Consider the following 10960-nt stretch of genomic DNA (forward strand, 5'->3'; position numbering starts at 1 on the left):
TTAATGGTTTGTTTTTGTTAGACAAATGAACAGTTGGACACAATGATAAAAAATTCCAATTTTCTAATCTTATTTAATTTTAGAATTATGACTGCTATAACCTCTTATTGAATGACTGAAATGTTATTAAAATTTCTATCGTATTCATTTATTTCTTTTTTCTAAAATGAAATTATTTTATGTGGCAACATAAGGCGGAAAGAGGCCAAATGGAACAAATTAGATATTTTTTAATTATCACGTTTCATTATTTTAAATAAATATATACTGAATTGAAACGGTATCTTTATTTTATTCATGAAATTTACTCTTAACCAAATAAAAGAGAGAACATTTTAATTGTAAAATGTATTTATTATAATCTCAACGTGTATGAGTAAAGGCCCAGTAAATAAACTGCCAAGAAAAAAAAAAGAAATATTTTTAAAAAAAATGTAATTAAAAATATTAGAGAAAAAAATTATACCGGAATAAGACTAGTATCGCTGGAAATTTTTTAAAGTATTTTTTACATTATGTAAAATTATTAATTATTATAATTAATAATTATTATAAAGTGTTATTTACACTTTGTAAGAAATCTATTCAGAGAAAGTCTATCTACCTGATTGTTCGAAAATTATATCTTGAAAACATATAGAGCCAGACAAATAAAATCTTGTTCACCAGCTTAGCATCTAAAATATTGATCCTTTGGTACTAAGTCAGTCAAAGGATTGATTGTCTGTCGATATGTTTTTTCACAAGTATTCAAAATCATGCAGAAACACAGTGACTTAAATTAAGGAAATTTGGTCCGCTGATCTTGTGCCTGCAGTTATAGTAATGATACCAAATAGTCTATTGTTACAAACCAGTAATGCTGCTTCCCAGCACGGTTAGTTCTATCACAGGAATGATCGATTTATAATCATTTGTATTGGATGTTGCTCGGGTGCCTAGTCGGGGATCCCAGAGTTTGGTGACCGTTTGGCGACTTGGTAACGACTGTGGCGACAAAATAGATAATGCTGGAAATTTCGGGAATTTTAACGATCCGTCCAATAGGAACTAAGATACGCCCTGTTCTCGGCCCGCTTCCCAAGAACTATAAAAGGACGGAAGTCTCAAGCTACAATGAACTAGATCGGAATCGTAGACAAGTCACGAGTCTTCAAGAGGATAGCGAAGCAACGGCGGAATGCCAGGGATGTGTGGAGCCCAAGCTATTGCTGAATTGGGCTGTGTGTTGAGTCCTGTTGTCTATTGTGGAAGCAGCATCAAGTTGCGTGTGGAGTAGCCAGTCGTGTGGTAGTGAGTCGGCAGTTGGATACAGCTAAAGCGAGGTGACAGTGAGAACTTCAGCCGTTTGGAAACACCGTAGAGCAAACTCCGAGGATTCCCTCTCCTGCTGGATTCTGTCTGGCCACTTTGTGTGCTGTGGTCGATTACGACGTGTGGGCTACTGTTTGCTGTCGTGTGCTGCTGTGTGCTGTCCTGTGTGTTCGTCTCGGCTGTATATAGTTGTCGTCTTGGTATTTGTCTCGTCTGTGTACGCGTGTTCTTTGTGTAAATAAATGTCGTCGTTGTCTTCTACTGAGGTCTGATTGTTTTCACACTATACACCCACTACAGGCGAATCCGGGGAAATCCGTAACACTATAGTAGTAGTATAGAGATGATGGCTCTCATATAAAAAGTACCTTTCACTAGATGATGGCTCTCATATAAAAAGTACCTTTCACTAGATGATGGCTCTCATATAAAAAGTACCTTTCACTAGATGATGGCTCTCATATAAAAAGTACCTTTCACTAAATGATGGCTCTCATATAAAAACTTTTTATATGAAAACCATCATCTCTATACTACTAAAAGAGCGAGCAATGTTTTCTGCAAGGTTATAAATTTTATTCCCACTCAAAAAAAAAGAGGCACAGACTGATAATTGTTGAACGATTTTTATTGTATATATAAGAAAGAAATATATGTATAAAGAAAGGATATGAATACAAATTATTTTCATTTCATTCGAAAAAGCAGTGCAAACAATTAATACAATATTAAGTAAGACAAAACAACAACTTGAATCATATATATATATATATGTACATGCAAAAATAGTATAAAAATTGATTACATTAAAAAATAAAATGTTCTTGGTATTTATTAATAATATCTCATGGAAGATCTTATATTGGTTCGATTTGCGTTATAGACTGAGAAAACCATGAAAAGACTCAGTCCAACCAGTCGATCTGAGTAAACATTTGATTCACTTACAAAGCATGTGAATATAAGAAAGAAATGTATATAAAGAAAGGATATGAATACAAATTATTTTCATTTCATTCGAAAAACAGTGCAAACAATTAATACAATATTAACTAAGATAAAAACAACAACTTGAATCATATATATATGTACATGCAAAAATAGTATAAAAATTGATTACATTAAAAAATAAAATGTTCTTGGTATTTATTAATAATATCTCATGGAAGATCTTCTTATATTGGTTCGCATTTGCGTTATAGACTGAGAAAACCATGAAAAAACTCAGTCCAACCAGTCGATCTGAGTAAACATTTGATTCACTTACAAAGCATGTGAAATAAAATTGAACTAAGAGACAATTTTCCCCTTAACAGAAGGTAGCTATTGAATGCTTAATAGTTTTTCAAAAAAAATTTTTTTTTGAAGAACATAAAAATAAACGAAAATTATACTACCATTATTCTTCAAGCAAGGAATAGTGACCAAAGCATTTTCCGGTCACACCATCCTCATTCAAAAATATTTTATCGTAAAACGGAGATAAAGAAATTTTGTTTGATATGGTTGTAGAAAGAATATGTGATTTTGACTGTATAGAATATTGCTCGTGACGATGAATCGTTTCATTAAGTAAAGAGGTTTTAAAATGTTCATGTGTTATGTTTCTTAAACAACTCTGTTTTACACCTTTTGCCTTTTTCGTTTCAGTATTTTCACATTTGTAGCTGTACATTTTGCATCGTAAACCGATAAATTCTGAAATAGGTTTAGATTTCGTTTCGTCTTTTAAAAACCCTAACTTATTTTGGTTCTCCGAATTAAAAAATTCACTTGAAGATGGATAGTTGCTTAGATCCATGATATCAAAAAATTCGTTTTTAAAATCTTTGTAAACATTATTTGTAAATATTTGCATGAATAGAGAATCAGTATCTGTGTATAAGAGTTTGCAATTTTCTTTATAATATTTTTTGAACTTAGAGTAATATAAAGTATACATGTGTAATTTAGCTAGCTCAAGCACGCAAAATCCTACATAAATTGGTTTGTCGAGAACTAGATTAATTTTTTTCATCTTAAAGACAGCGAAGTCTTCGTTTATGCTCTCAAAGTATTCAAGTAAAGGACTTGCTAAATGCTTTCTACATTCAGCGGGTGTAAGAGCAGTCTTTAAGTTAATTCTTTTTCTGACGTTTTGGCATGTTTTGCCGAAAAAAGCATTATTCATTTTTTTAAAGAAAGATTTTTCAAACTCGCTTTTGGCTTGTTGGCGTTTTTCATTATTAAAATTTATATAGCTTCGCAACCAGTCTGATTGTGAAAAAGCCAAGATCCGATAAATTTTTTTTAAAGACATCCCATGCTTTAAATAGTATTTTAAGTTCCTGTAGTGTAAAATGTAGCGTTTCTTTGGATAAAAATTTGGTGTTAACTTTTTACACTCGGTGAATGGAATATTTTTTTCAGACAATATTTTTTTTTGATAATCTGATAACATTTGTTTATTTATATTTAAGTGTTCTGCTGCTAAGGGAAAATCATGGAAATCATGAGCTGATTTATCATATAGTAAATCTACCTCTAATAAATATCCCGTTTCTGAGTATCGAGATACATTTGCTAAATCAAAAACAGCTATTTCTTCAGGTGAAAGCCAACGAAAATCCCCCACAGGTAGATATTCAGACATGCAATGTCCGTAAAGATTGTTAACATCTAAATTCACAATATAATTTGTAGGTTCATCGGGGTTATAACAAGAAAGATATGGATTATTTGCCTGGGCATATCTTTGACCGAGAAAGCAAATTCCACCTCTCATTTGAGTCTCAAGTAAGACATAGTCTTCTACATTCGATAACAATTTTAATTCCTGACCTGTGAATTTTAAACCAGAATGCCACGTTAAATCAGCAATAGTTAGGAAATGAGCAGGGTCCAAATGATAGTGCATCATGCTTGTTTGTCGAAACGATTGAAATACTTCAGCTAAAAGAATTGTATCTGTATTTTGATACAATTCAAGGTAATCTTGAAAATTTTTACAATGAAATTCTTGGTAAACCCTCAGTGCGTGTTTGTATTCTTTTTTTGTTATGTTCGAATTCGTCAAAATGTTAAAAAAGGCTTCGTGAGGTGGAAATGTCTTTTGTTTTAAAATATCTTTTGATGAAAAATAGCTATAAGGAAAAAATCCTTTTTGTTTGAGTAAGTTTCTATTTGTTTTATTTTGGAAAAAAGAATCAAAAATGTCAAACCGATGTTCAGAAATTTTCAAAATTTCTACAAGAGAAGATAAGGAAGAATCAAGAAATGCGTACGAATCAATAAATTTAATGTAATTATCGAGGGTGAAACTAGTAAATTTTTGACTATTCGTCGGAATTATATCAATCTGATGCGCGAATTCTGGAGACATATGTTTTAACAATAAGTGAGAATCGTACCCCTTAAGGTTGTGAATGACTACAGGAATGAAATTACTTCTTTTTAAATTTAAATTGCATGAATTGTGACAGAAACCTCTAAATATGCCTAAAACATGGCAATGATCTCTGACAATGCGATCACTCGGTTCAAATTTTAACTTGCATATGTAACATGTGCTAGGCTTTCCCGTTGGTATATTTTCCTCGATCATTGGTTTATTGCATGATAGTCTTTTAAATAAAGATTTTGCTAATTTTTTTATTGTTTTTAAAAATATTTGTACTGGATTTTCTCCGCAATAGAATTTGTGATATATTATTTCATTTTTTATATTAATTGCTATTAATGCGAAACTGATTGGTTCGTGATGCTCTAGGTTGGCTGAAAAACTCTGAGATGTATTTGGTAAAACAGTAGATATATTTTTCGTTATGCATTCAAAATCCGCATACAAAATAAAAGGATGGAACAACATTTTGTAAATGCTAGTAAATTTTACAGTGTTTATTTTAGGCGGGGATAGTTTTTGGGGGGCATTTTGGCAACACACTCGCTTATGATCTACAAGACTATTTCGCCTCTGAAATCCAATCAGGCATCGCGAGCAATAATGATGAATCCCTTTTTTGGAGTTTAATAAACGATTTAGATTTTTAATTAAGAAGTAATGCTCTTTATACAGAAGTAAATTTATTTCCGAACCCAACTTTTTATTACTGATATATATGGGGAAAACTTCTTTGTCATAAGTAAAAATATTTATCTTTAAGCTGTTGATACTTTCAAAATGCTTTATGTTAGAGAGTTTCATGGGGAAGGTTACATTTTTCAATTTTAAGTATTTTAGTTTATTTTGGTAACTGCTTGGAGCATTAGAATTTTTTTCAGGAGGAAAGAGATGAGCTAAGCAACTATATATGAAGCATTTGTGATCATCGCAACGTATATTTAGAAGAGTTCTTTTTTTTTTTAAACAGTCAGGTAATTTTATATTACCGCAACCTCCCCGCGGTTCTCTGTACTGTCCGATATTAACATCTAAAAAGTTAATTTTATTAATAACCCAACCACTACCGTTTTGGATATATGTTTCAATGGAATTGAATATTTTCTGAAAACAGCTTTTAACTTTACTTTTTACTTGGTTATATGATATTATGCGTTCAGCAAATGAACAGAAGTAAGCGTTTTGCAGTAAATTGTCAGGATGAGTATCTTTAATAAATTCAATGCTTATGCATATTAAAAGACGGAAAGGTAGGTTTTGCTCTAATAAGAGTAAGAAAATGTTTTCTCGAATTTCGTTATATAAGTTGTAGGGATCAGAGTGTATCGGAGAGTGTCGGTAAGCTGAAATATAACCTCTAAAACTTGATTCTATTCTATTAAACGACATTCTAAGAAGATGAATATAGGGAAAATTGTCAAGTTAGTTCAATTTTTTTACAAAATTTTCATTTAACTCGTGAATGTCAATTTTTCTTTATATGTTCTGCAAACACATTTATAGCTTTTTTTAAAGCTCCCAATTGGTCAAGATTCATGTTGAATCTGTTCTTTGTTTCATCTCCAACATTCTTTTGGAAAGCAAGATAATAGGACTTTCTGTATTCCTTGATGCTGATGTTAATCCCTTTTCCTAGGTAAGCGCTTATTGGGGGTATGAGCTTTTTCTCTTCTGTCGGATCAGAAAAATTATACTCGAAATTCTTTGCTCTTTTGGTGGACTCCTCTTTTTTCTCATCGTTTGATTTTCTTTTAGCTATCAGAAAAGGGATAATATTTTGAAATTAAATCTAAAGATACAAAATGTAAAATGATTTTACATTTTACCGTCATGTTTTTTCTTTGGGAATTTAAAAATCTAAAGTCTAAATTGACTTATAAAATCAAATCTAATTTACCGCTTGTATGCTTTTCCTTGGAAGGAAGGGGAAATAACTGCTCGCCGTCTGAATCGCTATCAGTTAAGCCTATTAGGAAGTGTGAAAACTTAACTTTATTTTTAAAAAATTATGTTACACATGCTTAGCAATCTAAAAAGAATATGAAAATGCAATCACTTACTGACGCTCGCTTTGTGACTGTCCATGATAGCTGAGTAGTACTTAGATACACGCACTCTGAGGAAGACGGAGACAGAGATGAAGATGAAGTCTTCAACAAGATCGGTAGTATATGTACAAAGGCTGATGTAGCTTATATTTATACCCCTGTTTATGTAAGTGGCAATGGAATAATTGTTTATTATCTGTAGAATTTCCCAGGAACGCCTTGTTCTCCCTGAACTGGTGACCTTAAAGTAATTTTAAAATAACTTTATGTGCATTTTCCTACCTTAACCCACTTTCACCACCTTGAGAATAAAACAACGTAATTTTACGGTGATATAGGATATTACAAAAAACATATTGATGTAGCGAAGCAAAATAAGACAGACGCAATTATACAGTTAAATTATATTTTTATTCAGGGATTGTTAAAATATTACATCGAGTGGTACAATCAGTTTCTTCGTGTTGCTTATGCATGTAGAACATCGATTCATTGATGATGTTACATTAAATGACAGTTAGTGCTGCTTAGTATTACAATTTTATATAGAGTTTACAATGCTGAGCTATTCTCAGTATCTTAGCTGTATAGTTTAGTATTTACATTTATTTTCTTTGAAGTTGTCCACAATTCCATTGCAGATCTTTGAATCATGAGTAATTGATTCGCCGAAGTTCGCTTTGTATTACGTTTTACAATCAAATGTCTGTCGATAATTCATAGCAGAACCGTTATGGAGTTCTCTGACAATATCATTATTGTTGAGAACCTTGAAATAGGCAATCTTCAATCTGCAGTCTGAATCAACTGTATCCATTTGATAGGAGTTCGCAGCTTGAACACAGGATATCATATTTTCGTAAAGGGAATCGGTGAAGCAATGAATCATATAAGCTGATCCAGTACGCTTCAAGTACATAAAGCCATATCTCAGTTCGGAAGTCATCGTTTCTGCTGAATCAGTTGAAGCACAATGAGAATTCCCCAGTTAGTGTATCTCTTTTATATGCTCTGTATGAAAAGTGACCTCCAAAAAAATATGTTAAATTTATATAGAGAGCTTATAGAGAGAGCATATATAATTATATTCTGTTGAAACATGTCTAAAGACATCTATTTCTGAAATCACGAGCTTCACAAATTTGATTTGAATATGGAGAAAAGCAGCAATTTTGTAAACGAAATTTGCTAGCTACAAATTTTTTAATAAACTTCTCGTTATTTTCAATTTTATTAGAATCTAGAGGTGACAAAGTTTGCTTTCTCACAAAATTGTACAAGAAATGAAGGCAAAAATGACCACAAGTATACGACACTAAGCTTTGATATCTACATTTGTTCCAAGCAAAATTTGCAGCGTTATTTTCTATGAACTTTAAAATATATTTGTTATTCGGCACAGAAGCGTAACTACAAAAATAGTAACATTTATTATTCCGAAATGCTATTGCAACCCAATGACTTCCCGGTTTTGTTTTAGGATCTAAATTTACAATAAAACATGAATAACTATCTATTGTCTTAGGCAATTCATCTGAAGCGTATACACCTCCAAATTTAGAACGTAGACGGAAGTCGCTGCATGCAAGTCTGCACAAAGTTGTGCTATCCATTTTCAAAAATCTGAAAAAATACTGCGACTTTTGTCGATTTCTATAGTATTTCGATACTCTGAAAAAACTATTAAATTTACAGTTTCAGATAATGCTTTGCTGAATTTTATATCAATAGTTAAATTACCATTGCGTGAAATACTTTCATGCATTCCGTCCGCGTTGAGATCGGGCGTCAAATCTACAGCGAACAGCGTATACCCATCTTTATATTCAGTGTAACTTATATTAATGTCTTGATCTTTATGATATCTACCCAAATCAGTAAATAGACTCATATAACATCTGCTGTAACTGTTAGAATTATCAAATTTTGGTTGAAAGGGCTTTGACGGAATCATACGATTGCCATCTAATATACAAAGATATGATAAATCATAATGCTTGAAATTGAATGGATTTTTTGAAAAATCCCCATTAAATGCAGCATTAGATACCATACCCATTATAAGTCGTGTCGGTAATTGTCCAATGAACGCATTAGGGATAGTTATTGATTGCATTCCTGAAGAAAGTGCGAATGATTTCACTTCTGTTCTGCGAATAGGCATTTTTATAACTCCCTTGCTTAAAGCTAATTCATGGGCAATCACGACTGAGGGAGCGACTTTAATTTTCCTAACAAATAATGATGCATGATATATAACTACTTTAAAATCTTGCGTGGCTGACATCAGAGCAAAAGAATCCTTATTTCTTTCTAATTTGATCCGAAGATTCACCGAATTTATAAGACATTTGCTCTGATTGCCTAGATCGAAATGTAATGGACCTATCATATCTATAAGTTTACTATCTTTGCAGATGTTATATCTAGTTTGGTAACCGGAATTTGCATTATCACCAACATTAGCTAGTTCTACTGATTCATGCTTAGAAGCAGCGTCTTTGTAGAAAAGACCCGATGTTAGCATTGATTCTTGAACAGCTCGAGGTGAAAGCAAAGCATCGAAAATACATCTATATGCGTAGTTAGCTTGCGAAGAAACCTGCTTGTCATTTAATGTAACTGAACATTCAGAAAATATCGTATTAAGGAGATAATTGATAGGAGCCACTTGATCAGGCGTTCCAATTACTGCTCCATTTCTCTTTTTAATTTTCACTTGTAGATGCAAAAGTGTATGGGATAAGTCCAGATAATGTTCACCACTTCCGCTTACGTAAAATTCAATTGGCGTCTTTTCATTCAGAGATGCAACAGGAAAAATCTCAGTGAATGAGCTGTCTTCTGTTGATAATTGTACAGGATTCACGTTAAAAAGGTCTAATTCACTCTGCAAGCAAGCACACGCTCGGGAATCCATTATGAAAATATGTCTGCTTTCTTTAATTTCTTTCGGCTCCGCTTGACACGTTGCGAATGATTTTTCTTCTGGAATTTCTTTCTTTTTATACCCGAACCGCTCTGAATTTTATGAATAATGTCGTCTTTTATTTGTTTTGATGTTTCGCGAAATCGCGATCTTGCCGAGTCTTTAAGAGATGAACCTGAAGCAACATCTGACATTACTTTTGAACCTGCGCTTAGAAGATGTTTTCCTAAATACTTTCCAGCTTTCAGTGCTATGGGAGAAATAAATCGAAATAAATTTGAAAACATTCCATATCCTCTTTGGTGGCCAACACCCTGAAAATATGGTCCACCGCCAGCCTGCACTTGCGAGCAGTAATAATCTTCACAAGCTTTTTGATCCAAATGCATTCTCTTTCACGATCGGATTTAAAATGATTCATCACAAAATAAGTAATAGTTTTATAGTGTTCTGCGACGGAAGGAGAGAACCAAGAGTGATTTCCCACTGGTAAAAATTATACCATCTCCAGAGCTACTTCTCAATTCGATTTCTATGCAATCGATATAATTTTTGCGCAAAGGAAAATACAGCGGTCTTTGATAATTTATTACTATTTGGTCTTCTTTTTTCGACATAACAGGAATAATACGGAGTAAAGGAGCAATTGTATCCCCTACAAAGTGCGATTCTATGATATCACTATAGACATAAATTTCGGTGATTCCTCCATCTAACTCCAATTGATAGTCAGATATATGAGTTCCGCCATTTAATGTGGATTCTTTGAAACCTAAAAGATCTCTTAATCCTTCTTGTAAAGTCAGAGTTGAATTTTCTGGTATATGAATTTTGATCTTATTGTTCGCTAAATGATTAAAAGCAAGGTGTTTAAAAGATCCAAACAACTGCTCTGAGTTTTTATAAAATCCGACTTGTAGTTCCATATCCTCTGTTTTTTTAATTTTCACAGGAATTGTTGGTTTATCCGTAATGCTCACGCGGAAGTATTCGTTCATAGGAGGCCTTTCAATTTTTTGCAAAACATGTAACGTTCTACCCGTTAAAACAATATCTTTCGTCATGCCCAACATTCGCATAAACAACGGGGCATATAATAACTTAAACTCGAGTTCAACATTCTTTTGAACCGTTATTTCTACTTTATCTTCTTTAAAGTCGAATATAAAATCCGCTGCACCTCCTATACCAGTCTGCATTAGATTATGATTTATATGCTGAAAGAGTTCGTGATGTATGTTGTCCATATCAGTATACTTATGATTAAACCTGGTGACGCGAATTATAAAA

At 32.6% G+C, this 10960-nt stretch overlaps 1 protein-coding gene across 6 annotated transcripts; it reads right to left on the reverse strand.

Annotated features, from left to right (window-relative positions):
• Window positions 1–2459: 2459 nt before the first annotated feature.
• On the reverse strand, window positions 2460–9881 carry LOC129965547 (uncharacterized protein F54H12.2-like). Of its 6 annotated transcripts, none has more exons than XM_056079538.1 (3): window positions 6754–9881; window positions 6591–6659; window positions 2460–6448 (listed from the first exon to the last, which is right to left on the reverse strand). In XM_056079538.1, the coding sequence occupies exon 1, from the start codon at window positions 9659–9661 to the stop codon at window positions 8357–8359; it is 1305 nt and encodes a 434-aa protein (XP_055935513.1). In that variant the 5' UTR covers window positions 9662–9881; the 3' UTR covers window positions 2460–6448; window positions 6591–6659; window positions 6754–8356. The 6 variants fall into 6 exon arrangements, with proteins under 6 accessions (XP_055935513.1, XP_055935509.1, XP_055935511.1 ...); XM_056079534.1 differs by having other exon boundaries at window positions 2461–6448; XM_056079536.1 differs by having other exon boundaries at window positions 2461–6448; window positions 6591–6678.
• Window positions 9882–10960: the final 1079 nt, after the last annotated feature.

Source organism: Argiope bruennichi, chromosome 4 (genome assembly GCF_947563725.1).
Source record: "Argiope bruennichi chromosome 4, qqArgBrue1.1, whole genome shotgun sequence".
In the NCBI taxonomy this organism is placed as follows: domain Eukaryota; kingdom Metazoa; phylum Arthropoda; class Arachnida; order Araneae; family Araneidae; genus Argiope; species Argiope bruennichi.